The 27,912-nt window shown below is 37.7% G+C and overlaps 2 protein-coding genes across 2 annotated transcripts; one reads left to right on the forward strand and one right to left on the reverse strand.

The window, feature by feature from the left end:
* Positions 1-1,832: 1,832 nt before the first annotated feature.
* LOC140146386 (uncharacterized) lies at positions 1,833-12,486 on the reverse strand. The gene is made up of 7 exons (XM_072168222.1): positions 12,045-12,486; positions 8,758-9,789; positions 7,552-7,696; positions 5,226-5,390; positions 4,444-4,583; positions 2,843-2,952; positions 1,833-2,260 (listed from the first exon to the last, which is right to left on the reverse strand). Exons 1-7 carry the CDS (start codon positions 12,178-12,180, stop codon positions 2,066-2,068), a joined length of 1,923 nt encoding a protein of 640 aa, XP_072024323.1. The 5' UTR covers positions 12,181-12,486; the 3' UTR covers positions 1,833-2,065.
* A 5,254-nt stretch (positions 12,487-17,740) lies between these two features.
* LOC140146387 (uncharacterized) lies at positions 17,741-27,619 on the forward strand. Its single transcript, XM_072168223.1, has 5 exons — positions 17,741-17,856; positions 22,178-22,336; positions 24,224-24,316; positions 25,562-25,783; positions 26,582-27,619. Exons 1-5 carry the CDS (start codon positions 17,790-17,792, stop codon positions 27,061-27,063), a joined length of 1,023 nt encoding a protein of 340 aa, XP_072024324.1. The 5' UTR covers positions 17,741-17,789; the 3' UTR covers positions 27,064-27,619.
* The last annotated feature ends 293 nt before the right edge of the window (positions 27,620-27,912 follow it).

Consider the following 27,912-nt stretch of genomic DNA (forward strand, 5'->3'; position numbering starts at 1 on the left):
ACTCTGCGCTTTTTGTACTGACCAGACTATGGTATAAATAATTATTTATTCGTCGAAGGAGGTGGCTTTTTTCTGTGCACACTATACATTACGAGTGTGTTTTGGAAAGTAAGGGTTGTTCATACAACCTCAAGCCGATTGACTTTGGTCAGAACCGACGAACACGGATTGGAATTATATAGATAGTGGGTTTCCTTGTTTTACCTCATTTCCCTCAGCTCAAATATACAGGGTGTCTCAATAAAAATAGGCCCTATGGAAAGTGGTGCATAACTTAAAATATCGGCAGTAAAATAGACATTTTCTTAAAGATTCAAAACCCATGAAGTGTCTGCTTATTAAACAGTGGTGCAAAAATGATCCAAATCCGTTCACGCGTCACTGAGATAATTAAGTTTGTACAAATAGACACATTTTTGGACCATTCCAATGGGGAAATACACATTAACAATAATGTGTAGTTTATTATAAAAGAAATAAAAGGAAACGCCAAGTGTTGCTGAATAGTAGTTCAAAATCAATCAATCAATCAATCTCCCAAATAATGTTTTTCACACGTTTCTCTTTGGGTTAAGGGCTCGCATAGCAACGTTTGCACAGTATTTTTGTGGGACCTGAGAGCACATCAGACATATCGAATTGTATTCTGAATACGAGGAATGTCCTTCTGATATCAATGGGTTTATGGCAAATTATTAAAATTTGATATTTTTTTATTGATATGTACTTAGTGTATGCAGCTGGGATGAAAAGACGACCTTCAATTGACAATTTTAACCGTCTATATTGAAGATATCGATTTTCCCCCAAAGACCATTTTTTTTCTGTTTTGTAATTTGGGAAAAAATGTTTATCTTCAATATGAATGGTAAAAATGTTCAGATGATAGACGGCTTATCGTCGTACATATCATTAAATTTATACGATTTACTTCGAGGACTGGTAAATTTCAAAAATATCAATTATTAATCATTTGCGATAAAATGGCATTATATCGCGAATTTAAAAAAAATATTTGACATTCCTCGTTTTCGAAATGCAATTCGATATGTCTGATGTGCTCTCAGGTCCCACAAAAGAAAAATTGTCGCTCTTTATACATTTGTCAACCAACAGTAGGGCTGTACTTTATATTGAAGTGGCTGAAATATGTGATTCAAGAAAAATGGATTACCTCAAAACGAAATGTCCAGGTGATAGTATTGATGGTGATAAACAACATCAATAACAGAAACAAGGCATAGTTGCTGATCAACTATCTCCTACCTAGCAACACTGGGGGTTACGGTTTGACACTATTTCAAACTATTGCGATTTGATAGTTCACATCATATGGTCGTGAGCTTTGGAAAAATTGCATTGGTATTACGTCAGATAGACTTTCGTAGGTCCTGTGGTTCTCGAGCTGTAAAGAGGGATGAAACAACATCGCTTTTGTAAAACGTACATAACTCATTATTACTATGAAATTATTATAATCTGATCTACTGGACTTACGTTATTATAATAATTTCATAGTTATTTATACCTGGATGAATGATAATTTTCATAATCGTTCATAACCCATTAACAACAATAAGTCAAGCAAGGTTTCAAACTATGAAGTTTCGCAAAACATCAAGGTGTAATTTTTCAATAATATATTATTGATTTATAATGAAAATCGATCTTTTTGGCAGCTTCGACAAACAATTCTTAGTCAACCATTAACTTCATTAATTTCTTCCATTCTAAACTACAATGCAGTAGTTAATGTGTATTGTCCCATTGGAAAGGTCCAAAATTGAGTTTATTTGTAGTTTCCCAATTATCTCAGTGACGAGTGAACGGATTTTGATCATTTTATGCACCAATCAATAGAAAACACTCATGGATTTTGAATCTGCAAGAAAGTTTTAATTTTACTGCTGATATTTTAAGTTATGCCCCCCTATCCACATGGCCTATTTTTATTGAGACACCCTGTATATTTAATAGGGGACATAGCTCATAATAAAAACTAACATGTTGTGGAAATGTTAGAATCATCTTTATATTTATTTCAATTCTAAAGCGCGAGTCAGCATCATTTCCACCAACTCTGGTGAACGAAGCTTCCGTAGGTTCTTTGATTAACCGTAGCCGTAGTGTTATTGATGATGTGTTCGTGTAATTCATCAAATGATCCTGGTTTCATGAGGTACACACGTGGTGCAGCTATTTCACCCTTCTCTCGGAATGAGTTGTATGTAAAGGATGACTTGCAAAGAACTTCATCAACCTGAAAATAATACAATTAAGTAAAGTTCCATTAACTTATTAAATGGGTATTTCGTGATTATATCACCCTATTTCTATGGTATGGTTTAATTAGTGTGTAAAAATTAACAAAAGCAACATATCCTACATAAAGGAAACATATTCATCTTTTTTATGTGTAACGTTTGTTTTTATGTATTTAGATACGGGCGTTGTCTTAACGTTAGTTACAAGGTTAGTGACGTACCGAGCAAAATACCTAAAAGTGCAAATTGCAAAACAGTCCAAGTGACGAGTTACCTAAGTGACGTTACTGTAACATCTGCGCGTGTAGCTAGATTTTCAATGTTCAATTTTAATGCTGAAATGGACCAAATGAACAGATCATGTGACATATAATAGTAACATCCCCAACATGCGCTAATCCGGGTACCTTCGAGTATTATTTTTATTATTGTTTACTCCAGCGGTTGTAAATCTTACTGTATAAGAAGGGCTACTGAGAAATCGTCGTTTTTACTCAATACGAAATACTTGAAATCCTTTATTTTCTTTTTGCCCAGGAGGAATCAAGGTTGCTGTGAAGTCAAATGTAACTGCTTACCATGTCAAGCTGTTCTCTACTGATGCCGACATTTTCTTCTTGTGATATGTCGGTTTCTTCCTGATCAATTTCGATAAAAATCAAATAGTATGGATCGATACCATCGCCACCTGTTTTTATTCAAAACCAAAGATATTATATTAGATTACTGACTCAAAATAAGTGGTCTCCATAAAAAATTGCCACACATATATGGCGGAGTTGGTATGAATTTATCGGGTACATTTAATGTGTCACATCTTAAGTTACCAATTTAAATGTCAGGAAGTAATTTGCGAACACAAAGGCATCACTACGAAACTCATTCTCAGAACTTGTATAATTATACCTAAAATTATGCTTTTTGGCAATTTGAAAAATACAACTAATTAAAGCTGGACATTTCGTCTCAGAGACAAAAACACATATTGTCTTACTTAAACCATCGTCATACGCTTAAATATGCCAGATTTAAAAACAACAACAAGGGGAATGGAATAACACCTACTCTGATTAATAAGCCCAATCGCCATTCTAACTTCCGGTTTTTGAGAGCAGTTTTGGGACACTTTGACCTCTGACATATCGGGAAAATTTACGTAATTATTATTAATTTTCTTATTATTGTCACAATTTTGATCATTAAAAATACCAAATAATTAATTTTAAAACACTTATATTTTTTATATTTGTTTTAAATATTGTAAAACATTTTAGATTATATTTTGTACGTACAAAAACCCCAATATTTCTGAAAGGTCAAAGGACAAAGTGTCCTAAAACTGCAAAAACTGTCCCACAATGCATTGCAAACTTCCAATGCCGATTGGGCTTATTGTGTATCCTTTTTGTTGAAGATACTTGCAGCTTTCAATATTCAAATACATGGTTTGACTCCTCTAATTCATAAGGAATTAAGACATTAATTTGAAAGGTCGCATATTCAATGGAATGCTTTTAAACGAATTAATGCAAAATTGCAATTGTGAAAGCAATCTTATCAAGTCAAAATCATAAATCATACATCATTTTATTAGATTTGACGATTTTAGAAAATTTAGAATTTAAGCATAACCAAACGAACTTGAGCAGCCGACATTCTTATACCCATTTTCATTTCCTAGAATTGATTATGTTGTATTGTGATTTTCTTTGTCTTCTTTGGGCTACGTTATTAATAATGTGAAGCAAATAGGTATAACAACAAATGTATGCCTAAAATCATGAACAGTCTCTTCAAACAATTTATGATCCACTAAAATCTGCATCGTACTTCTTAACATTAACACATTGCTCTTATAACAAATGAGTCAAGGAAGCCAGGAGTCAAATTTAAATGTGTAAGTGTTGCAGATCTTGAGTTAAGTCCAATGCTCTATCAAAAACGGACGTTTTGGGTGTTTTCCAGCTCCCGAGAATTATGAAATGACACCTTTTTTTTATATCAAGCCATGGGATCTCCTTTATAGAACCAATACCATTCCTCTTGTGTGTCAGCATTATTTGTTTCAACATTTAGTTGGAAGCACCACTAGGCGATGCACCCCTTTTACCGCCTTAAAACTTGTATTTCTAATGTGCGACATGTTAACCATCAACCCGTGTTATTATTGTTAATTTACCTTCTTTGAGCATACTACTTTGCGCGCATGTGTAATCAACAAGAGTTGCTTTCGGCCAATGAGAGATCACCTCTGTGATGACGTCATGCAAGGTAATGGAATCCACTTTCTCCCCTCTTATATTCAACACTAATCCAGACCTTGATAAAACACAAAATAGCAGTTAATTGTTTAAAAAAAAATAACAATCTAAGTCACCAATTACAATTAACTGTACACACTTTAAGCTAGTTTCTATGGCAGGGTAATCATTGTTAATCAATCTCAGTTTTTAAATTGATAACACACGATACTAAAGACTCCAGCATACTTTCATACGGCAAGCGGCAGGGCGTTTCAACCAATGACAAGCCTTTATTGTGTCCGTTTGTCTGCAATGCGCGTGCGCCACGCCGCTCAGCGGCAAGCGGCAGGGTAGTATGAAACCAGCATAAGCAAATAACATGTGTTATTTTAACCCTAACTCACTAAAGCTCACTATGAAAACCGTTCGCATGTATTCCACGTGATGGCATGACGCAATCAGTCATATATCCCACAGAATCGCTGGCCGGGCCAACGAAACCCCGTGGCTACAGGTCGGCGATCTTCTGTGAGGCATGCGAGGGGTCCGAGGTTCGTATCCCGGAGGTATGTTTGTTTATCTTCTATCCTTTTGGGTTTTTTTTTTTTTTTTTTGTACGCTTTTAACTACAGAGTCATTTGAAGCATTTTATCTATCTGCTTTTCAAATAATTAATATAACTGCTATTACTATTTTGATGATAACTATGATAACATACCTGTACTGAAATTCAATCAGTGGACTGCTGTGATGAAAATCTACCACTTTGATGACGTCACCAAAACGGAAGCGACACAACCCGCTCCAACTGGTTACAACCAGCTCGTATCTTTTTCCTACTTCCACTTCATCAATGAAAAGAGTAGCAGGCTGTTCTTGATCACTGAAACATATATAATCACAAACACTTGGCATCACAGTGAGGACTTCAAATAATTTATATTAAGAGCCTTATTTAGAAATAACAGAACTGATCAAAGGAAAAACAACATGTCACTACCCGTTAAAGTGCCGACCATTGCCCAGAGTTATAGCTTTGTAGCTTTGACCCAAAGAAATTTTATATCTGGGTGGCATCATCCAAGCCCTACATATAGATCGTGCTTCCCTTTCAGCAGGGTACAGTGGCGTACCGTGGCCGCCCCTTCCCCGGGGGGCTGAAAAAAAGCCAATTTTGCCGCCCCTTCCTCAACAGCCCGAAAAGGTTGCCCCAATTTTTTTACGGTCGTTTGAAAAGGTGAAGAGCAAAAAAAAAAAGATTAGCAACACATTTTGATGTATAGTACAATTTTTTTACATTTTCCGCCCTTTTTCTTTACTAATTCTTTTTGCCGCGCCTTCTTCTTCCGCCGCCCCTCTTTTTGCCGCCAATTCATCTTCCCACCGCCCCTTCGATTTTGCCGACCCCCTGCTTTGACCCCGGGGGGCTGGCGCCCCAAAAGCCCCCCCCCCCCAAAAAAAAAAAATACGCGCATGGGGTACAACACACGTAGTTCATCCTCCCCTTCAGAAGGGCAGTAGGGGAATCCGGGGAGTGCACATCAATAACACGTCCAATGCAAACGTTTAGTAAAGGATATATTTGGCAGTCATTCTCTTCTGGGGAGATCGCCTTGGGAGTTCCCATGAGGTAAACATAGGGCCAACCTACCCCTTCCCATACATGGCGGACTTGCCCAAACGGTACTTTTTTACCTCGTGTTATGCCCACTAAACACAAAACATGGAATTTTTAATTGTATATTGAGAAAATCGTTCAACCCCGGCGTTCAACTTCCGATTCAATATACGATCGAAAACCGTCGCTGCAATGTCTTGAGATTATTGCAATGTTACTAGTATATAGTAAAGTACTAGTAAAGGATATATTTGGCAGTCATTCTCTTCTGGGGAGATCGCCCTGGGAGTCCCCATGAGGTAAACACATGGCGAACCTACACCTTCCCATACATGGCGGACTTGCCCAAACGGTACTTTTTTACCGTGTTATGCCCACTAAACAAAAAACATGGAATTTTTAATTGCATAATGAGAAAATCGTTCAACTTCCGATTCAATATACGATCGAAAACCGTCGCTGCAATGTCTTGAGATTATTGCAATATTACTAGTATATAGTAAAGTACTAGTAAAGGATATATTTGGCAGTCATTCTCTTCCTGGGAGATTGCCCTGGGAGTCCCCATGAGGTAAACACAGGGCGAACCTACCCCTTCCCATACATGGCGGACTTGCCCAAACGGTACTTTTTTACCTCGTGTTATGCCCACTAAACACAAAACATGGAATTTTTAATTGCATAATGAGAAAATCGTTCAACTTCCGATTCAATATACGATCGAAAACCGTCGCTGCAATGTCTTGAGATTATTGCAATATTACTAATTTAAAAAAAATACAATAAAAATAACATTTTTTTTACGATACTTTTTGTGGCCAGATGTGTCGGACTGTCTAGTTTTCTTGCGTACTCAGCTATGACGTGTGCCAGCTAATTACATCATCATTGTACTTTCCCAGCAGTCACGAGATAAGAAGCATGTGGTGGGCGGACTTCACCGAGAGCGGACACTCCCCGGTCTCCCCTACGCAGGGACAGGCAACTAATACTACCCAAACCTAGTGCTTACTTCATAGTTTAGAATCATTTAAAAATGATTCTAAACTATGAAGTAAGCACCTCATTTTATTGAGGATTCAAGTTTACAGTTACTAAAGGTAAAGGTAAAGGTAAAGGAGACGATCCTGTATAAACAGTGATCGGAGTACCCATCTCGCTTTCATTGGCGATTGGGCAAGACTCCTCCATGTAATGTTGCTATAGGGGCTCGCTACACCTCCTCTACACCGAGGCTGTTACCTTCACAGCATTTAAGAATGCCGGTACCCATTTAAACACCTGGGTGGAGAGGAGTAATCGAGATAAAGTGCCTTACTCAAGGGCACAACACGATGTCGTCGCCGGGGCTCGAACCCGCAACCTTCCGATTATGAGTCAGTGCCCGTTCCGCTTGGCCACCGTGCTCCTTATAGTTACTACTTACATATGCTCTTCAGGAATGAATTCATAGACGGCCGAGGTAAGTATGAAATCATATTTAGATGAACCACTAGTTTTGGATTTGTTCAGTTCCAGACCGATGATTGGGACTTCTGTGGATCCATACATCACACTGTAAATAGGCAAACCTGTAAAAAGAAACAGTAGTGAGTCGGTTACCGTCATAATTTTTTTAGAACGATTAAATTAATGTCTCAAACGCATGTATTCTTTATGGTGCGCTTGTAGCACTGATTTCCCGACGATGTGTGTCACACGTGGTGTAATTCATCCTTACAGGTGGTTTCTGTGTTCTGTGTGTCCACATTGTCATAGAGTTATTGATAACGTAATAATATTTGCAACATTATCGATTGTACTTTTAAACGTAGGCCCTACTATGAGTTCTTTGAAGCATTGTCAGTTGTGCGCCAGAAAGCTCACCACATCCACTAAACAAGCGAACCATATTTCTTCTTGCAATACTTGCACCTTAAGGGAAGGGGTATGAACGTTTGGACAGTATTTATTGTGGGATATTATAGAGCACATCAGACATATCGAATTGCATTCTGAATACGAAGAATGTCCTTCTGAAATTCGCAGTGTAATACACATTTTATGGCAAATCATTAAAAATTGATATTTTTGACATTCAACAGTACTTGAAGTAAACTTTATAAATCTGATGAGTTATACTTAAAGTGTATGTAGGTGGGATGAAAAGCCGACGATCAATTGAAAATTGTGACCTTTCGTATTGAAGATATGGATTTTTTTTCCCCAAACACCAAAAAAAAAAATAGGTCTTTTTGGGAAAAAATCCATATCTTCAATATAAAAGGTCAACATGTTCAATTGATCGTCGGCTTTTCCTCCCAGCTACATACACTTTAAGAATATATCATTAGATTTATAAAATTTATTTCGAGGACTGTTATATATCAAAAATTTGAAAAATATCAAATTTGAATAATTTGCCATAAAATTTGTATTATATCGTGAATTTCAAAACATGAAAATTATTTGATATCAGAAAGACATGCTTCGTATTCAGAATGCAATTCGATACGTCTGAGGTGCTCTCATGTCCCACAAAAAACTGTCGAAACGCAATAAACGCTCATTCTAGATCCCTTAATCTCATATTTTAATGATTTAATCGTCAAAGTACAACTTCGGATTGACGCATCATGTGCTTCTAACATACCTTTTGCATATCCTTCTTTTAGAATATCCCCGTATCCTGTCACATCCGACGCCCATATATAATGCGCATGAGGCCAAAGTCGTCGAAGAATTCCTTGGAACCCTTTCTCAAACTCCCGCCTCAACTCATCAGCTCGCTTTTGATCTGGTTTCATCAACTTCTCCAGTGCTTCCCTAGTATCATGATCGATATCCAAGTCGGGATTTAAGCGTCCGCTGTCGATATCTCCCACCATTTTTGGCCAGTCTTTTTCCAGCTGCCGAATGGCTAAAAACAAACCTGACGTGAACACACCCGCGATATGACCAATGTTTCTATCTTTCAACGCGAACATCATTTGTACATAACGAGACAAATGTTGGCGTTTCATTTCTAGGGAAACACGTGGTGCAGAATACACCATTGAGAGGAAGTGTTTTAGGATGTTAGTCATGCGCGATACGGGCCCTAACGACGTCCCGTCAGGTGTGGTTCGCGGTGTAGGCTCTGTATACAAATACAATCCTTTTTGGAGCACACTACGTTGTGGGAAATACCGCCTCCGCAAATTTGCCACCCCGCATTGAAATGCTTCAAATAGAAGATTAAATCCAACCGGTGATATTGGTATCATTTTGCCTTTTCCTGTTGATCCCGAGGTCAGTCCATATCGAGGTGGTTTCTTCTTCAACAACACATTACCTTCTCCCTTAGACATTCTCTCTATATAGTCAGTATAATGATCATATTTTGTCAAAGGGTGTACTTCGCGGAATGCTTTTAATGAAAAAATGGTACTAAAATTGTACCTTATTCCGTATTCTGTATCTTTGTTTTCATTTAGTAGTTTCCGTAGAAGTTGTTCTTGTGCTTGTCTAGGGTTTTTCCAATTGGATATGAAATGCTTTTCCATTCTGATACATTTCAGTTCCATTGGGTATATTGAGATGTATGCAATCAATGCTGATAAAACACGGTGAGATGTCGAGATACGGAGTAATGCAATGTGAAAGCATATGATAGAGAACAGGAAACATAGCAGAGATATAAGTCCTGGAAGTTGAAATAAATCAGAAAGTTAGCGTACATCCAAAAATGTCATGGCTCTACCAGTAATCCCGGTGAAGCTATTATAAAATTTTAGAAATAAGCATACTGCAGTTACTGTTCATTTTCCTATACACAATACATAGTGCTCTCACCATTGACGCGTGACCTCTACAAACAGTGTATGTTATTAGGACATTGCCCAGTTAACGTCACTGTGTGAAAAATAACCGGCTAATATTTAAAGTACTCTCTGAAATTCTAGAAAATATAGTTTTGTAACATGTCCTAAATTTTAGCTAATTTAGGTGTTTGGATATATTCGCACTTTGTTGTTTTAGTGTATGTTATAGGTATAGGGCATTGCCTATATAACGTCACTGTGTGAAAAATAACCGGCCAATATTTAAAGTACTCTCTGGAATTCTAGAAAATATAGTTTTGTAACATGTCCTAAATTTTTTGCTAATTTAGGTGTTTGAAAACATTCGCACTTTGGTGTTTTAGGAAGGATATGCAAACGACAGAAAAATGAAGAAATTATTTCCAAACCGTGTTAAGTCTACTAGCATTATGTTTCTCATTTTCAAGAATGCTGGTTAACAATATACAGACTATTGTCTCATTTCGGAAACAAAGGCCCACAAAGTATTGTTACCTTACGTTTGCTCTATAATCGTTCACCCAACTGAAACTATAATACCAGCTCATCGTAATATCGCACAGGTAAACAGAAACATGTGTAGTGTGGATTTAACATAGTTGAGCTGTTTTCAATGAGTGTTATCTTGGTTTGATAGCTTTTAATGAGGTTTAAGTCCTGCAAAGGTCGTGGTGAATTCTAATGTAGACAAAACTGCGTCATGGCTTAAGTGAAGGTTAAAAGTACATTTTATGTCATTATACATTTATTTCATATCCTTAAACACTTGATAACGTTTAAATTAAATTATCTGTTCCACCACCCGGTGGGCAAATTTCAAAATGGCCTGCAAAGTCATTCATGCCTGACCACCTTCCCACTCTCAGTCTGAGGTCGAAAGGGATCAGACCAGAATAAGTCTGCCCTAACCACCCCCCACCCCCCGCCCCGCACATACCACTTGTTTAGATAATTATGCGATCATAGCGAACAGTGTGTTTTCCCTGTTTTCCAAAAGCCTTTTTAGAGCGTTTATTTAAAATGTTCTCAATAAATATATGCCAAAAATCTCAGTCTTGCTCCCTTCTTTGGACCTTCCAAAAAGTGTCTGCCTTCCCCCTGTCCTGCCAAAACTACATCCCTTTTTAATGAGTGTTTATAAATACTTTGGTGGGGACGGGAAATTTTCGAGTCAAAACTCTTTACCCCCCCCTCGAGAGAAACTGAAACTGTTTAGACCCACCCCCTTCATAAACATGCAATACTTTTTTGCCCCTCCCCCAGGAAAGGCTCTTTAAAAAGTAGGGTTTCATGGATTTTCGACACTTCATATAAAACATGTAATGTACGGTAGGTAGCCTACACAAAATTCATATTAGTAATTATCCTAAAATGTATGTTAGGATAGGCCTATGATCACTGAGAAAATAAGTTCATGGCGGTACAGAATGTAGTTACCCGGGTGTAGTTATGTAAGCATCGTAACGCAAGTTCAAAATACAAAAGTTCAAAATCATTTTATGTCAAAACACAACAGTACGATGATCACAACAAATTAGCAACTGCTGCGAAGATATCCAGATCTTTCTAGGTTGTATATTTAGCCTATTGTCGTTTTCATCTGACATCACAGTATCAGTTTCGCCCTGATCTCCTTTCCACAATATATGATATCCATAAGGGTATATGGAATGCTCCTGTAATAATTTATGTGCGCCGAGTGAAATTATGTTTGCATGAATGTTACCAATTTGTTTAAAATCAAAGGCTAATTTTCGTATTAAAACACAGGACCTTTATAATTCTCAATTATAATCATAGTTAAATGGGCGCAATTAAAGCGCGAGAACTTTTGGTATCAATATTGGTTTTTTGACCCCCACCTCCTATAAGGAGCCACACTTGTTCCCCCCTTGAAGACCTAACACTTTTTGACCCCCCCCATACTGTGCAGCCCCCACCAATATGAACACTCCCTTATCTACTCAATCAAAGCACCGTTGTTCAATTTCAAAATGGACTTTTATAGCACGACAAACAAACAAACAAACACTAAAGTAGCAAGACAGAATGCGAAATTCAAAATATTACACAAAATACTAAGTATACATTAACCTACCTGTTATTATATTCCTATACATGTGGCCAGTTTCAGAATTTCCACTAATACGTGGGATAAGAGTTGCAAGTAACCCAACCGAAAAGGTGAACACAACAATGCCATAAAGCGTGAATATAATGTTGAGTTTCCCCATGTTAGCTTGGAAGCATACAATATATGCATGTACCTATTATTATTGTTCAAACTGCGTTATTTCCACCTCGATGCAACAGGTTTGAAAGTTGAATTTCCCGTGATTGAATCAGACACTCGTATACTCAGTATTGTATCCGGTGTTCGGTGATAATGTTTTAAAATAATTCAGTTTGAATAGGCTAAAGATGGTTGACAGCAAATAACGTTACTGAGTCTACCTCGATGCTGATACATGTGTAAATATGGTGCAGTATTATTTACAAAAAATATAGTAACGTAATACGAGTTTGCTTTTCACACAAGTAGGAAGTATTAGCAGACTAGCCTCGGTATAAATTATGGTGAACGTTTGACCTTAAAGTTTTGGCGCGAGTGCGAATTGTATTATTTAAAAAAATACTATTCTGACATATGTCCTCCAATAGAACTACGTGTTAAGGGTATATATACGCGGTATTGTTGGTCGAAGCAGCCAAACAAAAATCTATTTTCATTATCTGAATCACTATATTATTGAAAAATAAAACTTTGGTGTTTTGCAAAAGTTCATTCTACATATCATATACGTTAAAAACTTGCTTAATTTATTGTTGTTAAAATGAGTTATGTACGTTTTACAAAAGTGTTGTTGTTTCAGCCCTCTTTACAACATAACTCTGCCACAGGAACCACAGGACCTACAAAAGTATATCTGTGATATTTGAATTCTTCTACACGCTCGCTATGAATTGAGCAATGCAATTTTTGCTAAAGCTCACTACCATTCGCAAGATGCTGTGAACTAATTTTTCTTCGACCATACATCAGATACCCTTAAACGGCCAAAATACCCCAGCAGAGTTTCTTTCACTTTGCCTTGTTAGTTCAGCTCAAAATGGACAGAAACCCTGCCCGTTAATTATTACTAGCATTATTTCAGCATTTTGAGTATATAATAACAACTTTAAAATCGGAAGGATTTCGTACATTTAAGTCTTTAGCGGATATTCCAATCCAGAGATATGGCCTTTCGAGTGTCACGGTTTTACCGGGTGTCCCAAAAAAGGTTACGTGTAGATTTTTTTAAATAATCTAAGTTAATGTTAACAACTATAAATATCCTTTTCATGACATAATCTATGATGTATCCTATTAGTACCCCTGAGAATGTCATGTTCACAAACTACTTACTTAGTCCGCATTCCAGGCATTTCTGCCCAAGCTCTTTACGTGACATCATGTAACACGAGGTGCATTATGCCACCGTCACAGCCACCATGTATTTGGCGGGGCACTTGAGTAAAGGAAGGTAAAAGGAAGGTTTTATTTCAAACTCTAATGGTGACCCGCAGGTCAAATTGCTAGAATTATACATTAAACACACCTAAACAGACACAATGCAATTTTGCAGGCAGCAGCTTAATCAGCGCCAATATTGCAACATTGAAACAAAGAACTATACAAACATCCAATCCAACCCAACCCCATCCCCCCAGTAGACAATGAGGATAAAGTACATTGCCCAAGGACACAAGACGTTGGCACGAGCGGGGCTCGAACTCGCAACCTATGGATTATGAGTCGGGCGCCTTATCCACTCGGCCACACGTGCTCCCACAGAGTAGGCCCAGTCATAGCATGGCAAATACAGTATCAAAGTTTTATTCTGTTAAACAAAGAATAAAACTTGTTCCGATTTATTTCAAGAGTTCGGTCAGAAATGTAAAAACAAGAGCAAAGTATTGTTATGCATTTCACTATGTCGATGACAGGAGATACAGCGCGCAGAACTGCTTTCACCAAAAACATGTTCTTCTCTAATGACCATCTACCTTTATTTTTTACCACCAAAGGTCAAGAAACTCTAGAACTGGTTTATTTTCAGCACGGTGCAATATTTAATTTTTTCGATACGCTTCTTTTGTGTAATAAGTTTAACAATGAAAAAAAGAGAAACATAGAAAGTAATAAAGAAAAAATCTGAAAACAAATCAGTGCTTGTTTTTTACTTTCGTTGTGCGGCATTTTAATGGTTAGCCACTCTTGACACCCCTGTCATCGTGCGCTCATGAGTTAAGTTGCTTTTAAGATACAGAATTGAAATAAATAATATCCAAGAAAATGACATTGTTTTATTGTCCCATCACAAAATGCGATTCATTTTCAACATGTAACCTTTTTATGGGATACCTTGTATATATAGGGCTACTAGAACATGTTAAAAAGTTATAGTCCAAAAAGTGATAATAACAGAAAGTGCAACTTTAATGTACTTTTTTCTTAATGTATTTATTAACTAGCGTCATCTGGAACATTATATTTGCTTATAACAACATGAAATAAGATCATCCTGGAAATTTAAGCGATTTTGTTGTCATATAAGGGGGCTGGCATTTTCTTCGGGAGGGGGGGTCCCAAAAATACTGGGGGGTCATAGAATTTTCAGACCCAAAATAGGGGGGTTATAATTTTGTTAACACCCAAAATAGGGGGGTTATAGAATTATTAAGGGCTGGTGACTCAAAATTTTCGCGCGCTGCGCGCGCATTCTTTAACTTTGCAATCGAAATGTGCATACAATCTATGCAAAATTTGTACACGCTCCGCGCGCCTTCTTTACACTTACAATAAAAGTTTTAACGCGCTCCACACACTTTTAAGTTTTGACGCGCTCCGCGCCTTAGTTCCGGCAATGAATAATTTTTCTTGAGTCTGTGTAGTTGGAAGGGGGGGGGGGGGTCATAAAATTTTTCGACCCGCGATAGGGGGGGGTCGTAAAATTTTTTGCCCGCGATAGGGGGGGGGGGGGTCATAAAAATTGACTCCGGTCACTGACATATTTGTGACCCCCCTTCCGAAGAAAATGCCAGCCCCCGAACAACAAATATAAGACCTCAAAACCCATGGTTTGTTTGGTTGAACCCCAAGCATAATCATAGATGGCCGTCATGGAAAATATCTGAGGAGCTGAACAATAAGTGCATTATTTTAAATGAATGGTGGTATAGTCTTAACGTTGTTCAATCTTTTAAGATCAGCACATTTTATCTTCAAAAATGATTATATTTCATCATGACATAAGTTTGGTAACATTAAACACTACTAATTATTTGAGAAATTTTGCCCAACTCAAAGGTTATCTTTACTACACTTACTAGACTGTGTGTGCATGAAGCCATGATGGGTAGCATATCTGAAATGGACACGGTGGTCAGAAGTGCATAATTTGAGATGGGGTTTGGTAGTCTTAAGCATACTTCAATTTCTTAACATCTGCACATTTTGTCTTCAAAAATAGTTGGTTTTTACAAGTATGTAAGTTTGCTTGTCTGAATCAATCCCAATTCGGAGATAATTGCATTTCAAAACCTGATGTACAGAATGCTGTCACTTCAACCTGTTGTATCTCTTTGATTTTTTCTTTAAAAAAGTTGATCACTTGATAAAGGAAGGTCCTCTCTATTTACTGACCAATCATGAAAGAGTTTGATTAATGTTTTCTGGTGGAATAAGGAATTTCTTGAAACATCCTCTTTTAAGGCCTAAATGGGACCACAGCATGTACTTTACACCATTTATCAGGTCATGGAGCTGTGTTTGTATGGACAATACATGGGTGAGCGCACCAAACAGTATGTGGGAAACTGTTCTAGCAACAAATGTGTTGACAGTTGACATCCCTACTTTTAAGGACTCTGATAGTGACAAAGTTAATGTAAAAGTAACGCCAGTTAATGACCGGGCTGCCTAGTGCGCTTATTTTGAAAGTTTCACGTTTGTTTGAAATTGAGGGACGTTTTCCCAAATTTGATATTTTGGTGATATATCAAGCAAGCGACATGCAAAAGACAAATTTTTGGGCACATATATACTTAATTGATATCGTTTCCGCATATCTACGTTACCATTAGTATATATTTTGTGAAATGTATTTTGGCGTTTTCAATGCGTTTTAACCTTACCGTGAAATTAGCGCGTATCTGTACATGCTCCTTTTTAGAATTTTAGGCCGATGGTCGGCTAATGCAAACAACATAATGCAGATTAGTCGGCATAAATGTCGTATTCTTCTCGGTTGGTCTTTTAAGATATAATTACTTTGAATTCATTGTAACAACATCAAAATAATTCCTCTGAATGCAGGGTTCATGGCTGTAACAACATAACATAATGTAAGCTGGGCAGTTCATTGATCCAAGCGTCTAAGTCCAAAATCAATACTTGTAATAAATAATCATCAAGAACAAAATTCCTATGACTATGACAAAACATGACTTCCGTTGTGGATACTCAATTTTATTTTCATACCTTGGTCCATTATTTTGCTGGCCGGGAATATTTTGAAAACTTTAAATGCTTATATCTCAAAACGCTAAGCAATTATGGACATACGCATTTATGCAGCTCAGGTCTTCAACTTCATTATTAGACCAGTTTAAGCAACATTATAATTGTAGACAAAGACTAGTTTGCGTCTGACGTCAGGGCGAAGGCGGTGTGATTAGTTGCTGACCTGCGCAGTACGGAATTTTTGGTCTGGTTGACAGGACGTCATAACGCAAACTAGTCTACTAGTATACTAGTATTTTTAATTCGGTCTTCAATTATAGGCCTATTAAAAAGACAATATTAAAAACAGTGTTAATTGCCAGCATTAAAAGCCCATGACCCAATATCAACAGCCTCATATCCCATTTTTCTTTATCAAAATTGAGATTTTGGTATCAGAAGATGTTATACATGTTTCTGCTTCTCATATCGAAACCGCTGCAGCAATGCAAGATAGAAAATAGAACATGAACAATCGATTAGATTTTTTGTTCAAAACTAAAACACATAATTGGACTGAAATACACGAGGTAGGTATTTGAACTCTTGGTAAGTTATGTTACCATTCAACGGATGTAAGGAAGTATATGATTGCAAAACATTTCCGTCATAACTGGTTTGATAATAATATTATGCAAACAGAATAAGCTATATAGTTGCAATATAATGGATTAGCTGCCATGCGATTGTTTTGGAACAAAAGGCGATCAGTTATGTCAGATATTAACTATTATAAATTACAAAATAAAAAAAAGCTGTAGACCCGATCCTGTACGCAGTGTTGTGCTGAGTTCAAACATTCTGTGCGCTTGTGCAGAATGTTAATAAAAAGTGGGCCTAGACCACCCCTACCATTTATTTCTTTTTGAACGCCTTATGACCAAACGGTAGATATTAATTTAGCCTTTTTCTGCCACTTTTGGCCTTTCCAATTGAAAAAATAGCAAACACTGTGATAACCTTTGTTAATTTAGGGGTTCTGGCGTAACGCTAAAAACGTGGTCTGATTCTGAGCTTATTTTTAATATGCGAATATTTTAATAAGCAATGTGTTATTCAAAGGAGATTAGAGACCCATTTCTAATGATTTTTTTTTTCACATAAACTTATTATGGCTCCCAAAGACTACTCACTCGAGCGATACATCGCCGTATGCTTTAAACATGTGAGTACCCATAGGAATATAAAAGGCAGCTATTGGCTACATTTTCGGGGGGACCTTTATTTATATTTTTCTTGAACTAACGCCAGGGTAATCTAGAGAGAAAGCTTAGCTAAGCGGTAAGGAGTGTTTTCAAAATGGGGAGTTATCGTGCATCGTTGCTATTCATTGTTTTGCTGTTATACATTTCGAAAAATGTTTCAGGTAAGTCATAATGAGGCATAATATATCGTAGCCATAAGTGACCCCTTTCAAACAAAACAAGGGAACAAGACAGCATTTTAATATCTCAAAAACCACACATGAAAAACTTTGTTTCATTTGCTCAAATTGAGCTATATATGCTCACATGGTACAAAAAGCAGTTCGCACTCACAATTATTTAACATGGTTTTCTCTTCAACTTGTTCTCCTGTTAAATCGAAAGGGGGCATGTACGATTTTTGACGGTTCAGAGCGGTTACGGTTAAAAGCGTATGAGCCTGACCTCCTCAGATGGGGTGTTTGGTACCAGTTGAGGGAGGGGGCAAAGCTGCACAGCTACGATAGGTAGTTGATTTTAAACTACACAAAAATGCCTGATAGCAATTGAATCGGGGTAGCATTTGGCGGAAGAATGTCATCGAAATTTACATAAGGTTAAGTTATAAACCATTCCAATGTATTTCTCTAGTCATAAGGATTCAGAAAATGTATAGTTTGACATATCCAGAACTATTAATGTAAAGGTCATATGTCTTTTTGGCTCGGGGGGGGGGGCAAAACATCAAAGTGCTCCGATTTTGACAAATGTTCGCTTTCACTAGAGGACGTTTTGGATGAGACACGGACACTTTGATCATAGACCCTATGCTTTGATGAGAAACGGCCAAAATGGAAAGAATTTAAATTTTCTCATTCTTTTGGATGAGAAACTTCCTGGTGTGTGTGTCAATCATTATTGTCTTATTAAAACTGGTGAGAATTGCTAAAATGTCCGTTTTCTCATCCAAAACTTCGTCTAGTGTTTGATAAAAATAAAAACAATTCAAATAAGGATAGGATTGCACAATAAAGAATGTTTGGTTACCTAGGTAATGCATCAAAATAGGTCAAGGCTAACAGGTTGGCCTCAGAATGAATGCTTCAAAAACAAAGTTCATGTCTTTCAACCATACTCAAAGATAAAAATCTAGACAAACAATGGCACCAAACTAGAAGAGGTGAGCGACTTCAAGTATCTGGTCCATGGAAAAAAGACGTAAAAACACGCAAAGCAGCTGCATGGAGAGCATGTAACACCCTCAACAAAATCTGGAGGTCAACTCTCCCAAGGAATTTCAAGACCCATTTATTTGCATCTACTGTTGAATCCGTACTAACTTTTGGATGTGGAGCATGGACCATGTCTCCCAGACTATGTAAAGAACTTGATGGTTGCTACACAAGTATGCTTGAGTAATATACAACATGAATTGGAAGCAGCACGTCACGAACAAATAGTTGTATGGTGACCTACCGAAACTTTCACAGAAGATCAGAGAGACTGAGGAGGACACGTTTCGCTGGGCATGCGTACAAAAGCAAAAAATGGACACCGAAACATGGAAACAGAAAACCTGGTAGACCCCCTCTAACATACGTTGTATATTGAAACAGGACACTGGACTGGATGTTACGGATTTGTGAACGGCCATGCAGAACAGAAGGACGTGGCGTGCTGTTGTAATTCGAAGACACCACTCCTCTTACTTAAGCAAGTAAGGTCAAACTATACATTTTCTGAATCCTTATGACTAGAGAAATACATTGAAATGACCTTTAACATTTGAGCAAGTCTGAAATTTGACTCTATGTAAAGTTTGATAGCATATTCCCGCCAATGTCCACTCCGGTTCAATTGCTATCTCCCAACTCCCCGAGCTCACACACTATAATAAACATGCTGAGGCGGAGATGTTTGCTGCGCATGTGTCGTGGGAGTGGCCAGTGGTAATGTAGAGACTGCTCGCGCAGTAGGGAGCCACTGCGTTTTTGATGACGATAGCTGGGGCCGTACAGTGGGCACGTCGCTTTTAGCTTAAAAGCGCCTGCAATGTCAACTTCTTACTTTTTATTGACCTGTAGTATGTAAATTCAATGGTGTCAAAGGAGAAGGCCAGCGTGCATTTCAAAACTTTTGCCTCTGTCACATCGTGGGTACACAGTGACACACTAGCCCTAACTCTGCCCTCCCATTCCACCTGGCTACGATAGTGCAACCAAACTCTTCGTATTCAATGCACGAATCACACTTAACTATGGCAAAATACATATTCAGCACCCAATTGCCACTACATTCTTTAGAAGGCTGTGCCATTATCGAACACGATGTGCAGCCGGTGATGATATTGAGGACGATGATCTGCAGAAAGTTACTGAAACATCAATTTAACTTTAATACCACCCATTCATATTTTGGACAGACATAGAACATCAAAACTATTTGGCCTGCTTTAACGCCACTACCGCTTACATCAAGAAGCTCGCATATCTAGTAAATTAATCACGAGCTGCGTTTAAATGCACTGTGCTTAAAATAATTATATAGGGTATACAACAAGTTCAGCTTTTAAATAATATGTGACCATCCAGCACAACTGAGCCCTGAAGTCGCCAATCATCATTTTTGAGATATTCAACCAAAATATTCTGCTTGTATTCTATTTATGTCATTTTCATTAGATATCCACGAAAAAAACCTATTCCCAAAATTTCAGTTGATTCCGAGTTTGCGTTCGCGAGTTATGCATGGTTATGTGTATTACACTGCTCCATAGACAATTCAAATTTCACGATATCTTTGCTAAACGAATTAATCTGCAAGAAATATTTTGTACATAAACATTATGTAGCCAGAGGTTTCCAGTGATATAAAAATCTCAACTTTTTTTGAGAAAAGTGTGGGGATGAGGCTGTGGATCACGAAATGCCCTTTTAAGTAGTGCAAATCAATAAAACAGTCAATAAATCCTTTGTTTACTATTGTTTATTGTTAAGTTCAATGGAGCATATCTCAATAGTGGCACTGGAGACATCCGGACTCAGTTGTGATGGATGGTCACATATTACACGTCATCGGTCGCCTTTTTACCGAAACTGACTTGCCGGACAGTTATGAAGTTCTGCTGTACAGGTTTTTATTAAACCCCAGAACTACAAAGGGTGTGGGTTGTACCAACCTCATACAGGGACTCTCAACTGGTGCGCGCACGGTATTTTAAATATTTTTTCCACCAAAAATCTTGAACAAAAAAGAGGTGAAAATACCCAATCTGGGCCTTTAAAAAACCTCAAAAGCCGGCACCCCCGATAAAGCTTCATCACTGCACCGTATTCGTTATGCACACCTCGAACATGTTGACACTTCATGATCACTAAACTATTTCAGTTGGCATAGCCATTTTCATTTATATTAAGAATATTTATAGCCGAAAATCAACTTTGCCTATACTTTTGTACAAGGCCAGATTCGCAAGGACGCACTCACATTATGACTTCATAGCGACATTATGTGGGGAATGTTTGTACTTAATTTGGTATCACTGGATAGAAAATACCCATAGCTTTATATTGGTACCAAATATAACGGTATATATGACGTTTATTTGTGATAGAAAACACAGTATCACAAGCCCAAACTAATGTACTTCATTTTGATATCCGATTTTTTTATCAGTTGCTTTTACGTTTGGTACTGGTTCCCGCATCTGAAGCATTATATTCATATTCAAAATATGCAAAATCTATTAAAAATCTAACAATTCGTCGGCTTTATTCCATAGTGGCGTATAGTGATTTTTGGTCATTTTTTTGAAAATTGGCACATATATTTTTAATGATGTTTTCTTTCATTTTTCTAAGTCTCATCAGTCAAAACTAGCTAATTAATTAGTAATTAATTAATTAAATGTGGCGTATAGTTACAAAGTGAAATTTTTTGTTTTCCATAGTGGCGTATCGACAATACGCCACTTTTTATACACATTTTATAATTATGAAATATCGGCAAAAATGAAAAACATTGTATGTTATAGTGGCGTACACGTTATAGTGACGTATCAGACCTATACGCCACTATGGAATACAAACGACGAAAAGTAACGCCATAAGGATTACACGGCGAACAATGTGGCGTAAGGTTAACGTTAGGTTAGGGTATTGCGATTTGCTTGTTTTCCATAGTGACGTATAGCTTTGTGCTTTTTGTTTTCAGTTTGTCAGGAATAGTATGTATTTATTTCTTTTGAAAAATATATAACAATAAAATCTATTTAGTTTACTACAGAAATTTCACATCATTTACAAAATATAATGAATGTCTGATTTACACAACTCGATTTTAAATTGGCATTTCTTCAAACCCGATTTTCTCGAAAAGTTGTTTATTCGCGGCCCCCACTATACGCCACTATGGAATACAGAGGACGAATTATCAGCCATTATGCTGTCTAGAATGTATAAATGACGTTGCATTCTACAATATTTTGCCTTTTCTTCATTACAGGTCATAATGAATCAGACATCAATACCCTAAACGAATTGAAGGATTCCTCAGAACTTCCTTTTTTCAAGTATTTCTTCCAGGGTCCACCTGGAACAGATGGCCGTGATGGTCAGGACGGAAAAGATGGTCGTGATGGTCGGGACGGAAGAGATGGACATGGTAAGCAATCTCGAATGCTTAATCAAACTTGATTGAATCTGGTTTCTGATTCAAACCAGGTAGTATATCTGGGCTTATGTTACTGTCGGTGTTTTCTATCGCACGAACGATGCTGCAGATTTCAGCAGATACTAGTTGGAGCTAAATATGATGTCAGATGTATGGCAAGACACGACTCTAATGAAATGATGTTGATTTAGACAGCGTGCGTAAGGGTGGATGGAGATTGTATGAATATACAAGCATTAAAAGATGAGTCAGATGTCACCAAATCTGTTTAATTACTACAGTGAGCTGATTCTAAGGGAGCTAGAAAAGGAAAATGGTATCCATATAGGTGGACATAACATCACGAATATAAGACATGCAGATTACACTGTCCTATTAGCTGAGCCTGAGAAGGACCTGCAAAGGCTTCTTGATGTGGTGGTTCAGGAAAGGCAGAGGAAAAGTTTATCGTTAAATTGCAAGAAGACAGAATGTATGGTGGTATCAAGGAGTGAAAGCCCAACATACATATTGAAGGTGAAACATCAAAGTATTAAGCAAGTTTCCTCCTTCAACTACATTGGCAGTCTACTCACAGAAGATGCAAGATGTATTAAGGAGGGGCAAAGAGAAGAATTGCACTGGCTAAATCTGCATTCTCATAATTATACAAGATCGTAAAAAACAGTGCCCTCTGTATAGAGACCAGAATTCGGGTACTCAACTGCTATGTCGTTCCTGTACTAATATATGGAAGTGAAGCATGGCCAATAACAACAGACATTAAAAGAAGATTGGAGAGATGTGAGATGTGGTGGCTTAGAAGAATGATGAAGATCCCGTGGACTGATAAAGTGTCTAATGACGATGTCCTAAGTAGATCAAATGTGAACAGGAAGCTGTTACGTGAAAGCAGAGCTAAGCAGCTCAAATTCCTTGGTCATATACTCCGAAACGATAGTTTCGAGAACCTAGTATTGACAGGGAGGATAGAAGGCACAAGGAGCCGAGTCCGGAAGAGAGTGATGTGGTTATCAAATCTGAAAGACTGGCTAAAAGAAAGGGGAGCTGAACATAAAGCGACAGAGCTTCTGGAGATGGTCTGTAACAGAGAATTGTGGCATGACATGATCGCCAACGTCCTAGGATATGGCACCTAGAGAGAGAGAGAGAGAGAGAGTGTGTATCATGTTATTTATTTCCATTACATACAAAGGAAAGCAGACAGAATAATGAATGTATCCATCGCTGCAAACAATTATTTTGATGTCAATCTGACACCATGATGGTGGCAAAAACAAAACTAAAAACAAAAACAAAAAACACAAGTAACTTACACTAATAAACAAAAACACAATAAATACCATCAGGGTATAATTAGATATTCTATTGTTGGTGGACATCTGATAAACCATGTAAACCAACCAAGCTCTTTACGGCCAGCTAGACATGGTCGACTTGTGGTATCCTGTGAATAGAGTAATAACCTCTGACAAAAATTTTTGAGGCGGGCTTGGCGGAGAGTCAAAATCAAAATCAAATATCGCGTCGCTCGTTGCTGTGCTTTACATTTTACATGTCGGAAAATAGACTGATATTATTCAAAAGTACTTTGCTGGTAAATTTGTAAAATATAATTTTATACATCTTCAGGTAAAATAGCTGATATAAATGTTGACTAATTTTACCTAGCGACTATGTTCGTTATTTGGTATTTGCTACGTAACGTAGAGTAGATTAAAAAACAGTCTAGATTAAAGGGACAACGGGCAAGGCGGGCGGAAAATATCGCTGCAACTCAAAATCTTCCCATATCAGAAACAAGAAAAAGATAATATATATCGCTATTACTCGACCTTGTTATACACTTTCACTTTTTTTCACCAATTTAATCTGCAGATGGAGCACCAGGCATTCAGGGCAATCCTGCACCAGCATGCGCAGTTACAGAAACAATAGGACGCCAAGGCCCACAAGGAGATCCAGGAAGAGGTATGTTATATATATGAATACAATGAATCCAGCATCTTTTGGCGACATAATAAGATTATGGTAGAAATGAGCGCGAAAAATGATGTTGACATATTGAAGCTAAAGTGATGAAATATGGTGCAAAAGTGAGATCAATTCACGAAAAAAATTGCCCTTTGGGGGCTAAAATGCCCAAATATGATATACACTATACACGCGTCAACTTCGGGGAGGGATGATTGTATGGACCACATCCCCCTGGCAAAATAATGATATTTCATCAGAGTATTGGTACAAGACGTGAAGATGGTGGGACAGAATCGACTTCTTATTTCCGCGTTCATTGGACATGTGTTCAATCTTGCAGCCTTTTCACCTTTGAGAATTACCAAATGTAGCTATTTTCCAACGTCTTCCAAGATTAAATGCTGGAGAGAGGGGAACTTAGGTATATCAATGTCATGATGTCATGCTTCTTCCCGAACACATATTTCATTGATCATGAAAAACTCTTCACGGCATTTTGACAACTGTTTCCCAAGCAATGTTCCAAGAGCCGCTTTCCGAGATTATAGAACCACCCATAGTGGGTAGGAGAACATGAAAACTAATATGAGATACTGTATTAGGATCACATATTAAGTATCATGTGAGAGTATACTCTTGTACTCCAGAAGACAGGATCACATATTAAATATTTGACACCATAGAATATAAAAACTAGTAATTTGATAAGTTAAAATAAGATTTTTAACGGAATAAATCTAAATAATATGATTATGCAGTTTATTCCGTTAAATATTTACCCCATAATTTCCCTCATTCTTCAGGCCCTGCCCTCTATCGGGTGCTAATTTAAAGTTTAAGCTTGATTGCTATTGTTTCTTTGTTTGGCGCAACCTTGAACAATATTGTCTCTTTGTAAGCCTGCGGCGCAACCTTGAACAATATTGTCCTTGAGATAACAAACCGTGGCCAGCCCCAGCCAGCCCCATACCTCATTTCAATTTTTAACATACCCATATCCTGCTTTTTATATTCCATAGTGTCGCACACTTTAATATGTGATCCTGTCTTCTGGAGTACAAGAGTATACTCTCACATGATACTTAATATGTGATCTTAATACAGTATCTCATATTAGTTTTCATGTTCTCCTACCCACTATGGGTGATAGAACAGTATTAATTTTATATACATTGTATTGTAACGTAATTAATTTGCACAGTTCACTTTGCATAACTTCGTTTTTGTGTTTTATTACAGATGGTCAAGCGGGCTCTAATGGTCAGCCGGGACAAATTGGCCCTCAGGGAATACCCGGAAAAGTAGGGCCACCGGGTTTAAGAGGATTATCCGGCCCAGAGGGGCCACCCGGCTCGCCTGGGGCCCCTGGTATCGACGCTGCCAATCCGGTTATTTCTGGCGCAATTTATATCAGATGGGGAAAATCATCATGTCCTTCTACTGCTGATATGGTGTATAACGGTAAGGTTCACTGCTTAATGGTATCACTGTAGTTTTGATCATTCTATGTAATTAATATTTTTTGAATTGTCACCTTACGTTGATTCCTGAAAACTCGTAGATTAGCCGCCTTTAATTATCAATTTATACTGCATGTATATCCAGTAGATATTAGTGTGATAAGCTTTTAATGATTAGCAGGGAGCTTTTAATCGGATAACACAAGACCAGTGATCGTTAACCGCGAACAGTGGCGTAACCATACCTGGCCTTTCGGGTGGCGGGATGAGGGTAGGGGTGCAATATTGAAAAAAAAAATCCCAATTTCTGATCAGAAGTTGTAGTATTTATGTGCTAGTCTAAATATTTGCCTATTTTTGACTATTTTTTTGGTGGGATGAGGGTAGGGGTGCAATATTGAAAAAAAAATCCCAATTTCTGATCAGAAGTTGTAGTATTTATGTGCTAGCCTAAATATTTGCCTATTTTTGACTATTTTTTGCTCTTCTTCCCATTTTTTTCCCTTTTTGGCGTAAAGGGGGGAGGGACTTGCCACTCGGTCACCCTACTGGTTACGCCACTGATCGCGATGGTTCAGTGACATCTGTCCAGCTGACTTTTTAGGAAAAATCATTTAATACAGCAATTGCATTGATGAATCATTTGGGCTCAGAAGCTGAGCTTAACGTAGTCTTCAGGAGATGGTACATGACGGCGTACGGGATCTTTCAACTTGACCAGTGTATACGTATTTCAAACACTCAACTTTAAAAATAACACTTAGCTGTACATGTAACACTTTATTTCGTAATTGTTTAGGTTTTGCTGGTGGGGAGCACTACACTAATCAAGGCGGCGGTTCTAACTACCTTTGCCTTCCATCAACACCGGAATATGATGATGAATACCAAGCAGGACTTAACAGCATTGGAGGGTTCATGTACATTGCTGAATATGAGACAGACACCTTCCCGCCGATAGCATCAAAACACGACCACGATGTTCCATGTGCGGTTTGTCAGGCAAACAATCGAGCTATTCTACTCATGATTCCAGCTAAGAAGACGTGCCCATCTGGTTGGGTCCAAGAGTACTACGGCTACCTAATGACGGCGCATCACAGTCATCACAGAACAGAATTTGTTTGCATGGATCGTTTCCCAGAAAGCTTATCACGTGGCAGTAGCGGCAATCAGAATGGTGCTTTGTTTTACCCAGTTGAAGGGAGGTGTAGTCCGGCTATGGCGTGTCCTCCATATGAAGATGGTCGTGAACTTTCGTGTGTTGTTTGTACGAAATAAAAAAATCAATTAGTTGCTGTACAGTACATATGCTATCATACTTTTTGAAGTTTAACAATTAGCCGCTTCGTTGTTGAAATAAAAGGAATCTTACTAATTAACCACCTCAATTTCAGCTCGTTCAAACGTCTTTCTATGATGATAGATGTTCCATGCGCTGATGATGAGCAGTGATTAGCACTCCAAATACAGATCAGCGAATCCGTGGAAACGTTTTAAAATAAGGGAGTTTCGTAAAATCCTTTTATTCCACGAACGGTGAAATCAATTGTCAAAATTTTTTCGCCACCACACCTGTTTCCAAAAACACAGTTATGTACATTATACTGTCATTGATTCATGGACCTGAAAGTGACGTCACTGTCCCAGCGTGACATGTATGGTCATAGTCAATGATAGCTGTGATCAAGTTAGGGCAAAATCGGTCAATTTATGTAAGATATAGATGAAATTTAATGTAATAGTCACACGGTGGAATGAAGGAGATACAAGACTATGTGACCGGCTATAACTGGACCATGCTCACACTTAAACGCATTATAATTGCACACACTTATCTTTATGCTGTATGTAGTTTGCTTCTGGTGTCTTTTGGTAAGGAAAATGAGGGGGTATATGGACAACGTTTCTTCTCAGTAAATGACCTGATTTACCTGATCCGAGGCCTAGCTCCTTCATCATTATTAAATAATACTGAAGAAAAAAGTGCTTAATAATTAATATTTTCATCGCTAAGCTAAATGTTCCCTGTCATGTGAAAAAAATGAAAAGTTAATTTTCACGACATTGTTCTCATTTTGCTTGGTTGAAGCCTATAGATTTTATGACAACAATAATGTTCCCGATCCT

The sequence above is a fragment of the Amphiura filiformis genome, chromosome 2 (genome assembly GCF_039555335.1).
Source record: "Amphiura filiformis chromosome 2, Afil_fr2py, whole genome shotgun sequence".
Lineage (NCBI taxonomy): Eukaryota > Metazoa > Echinodermata > Ophiuroidea > Amphilepidida > Amphiuridae > Amphiura > Amphiura filiformis.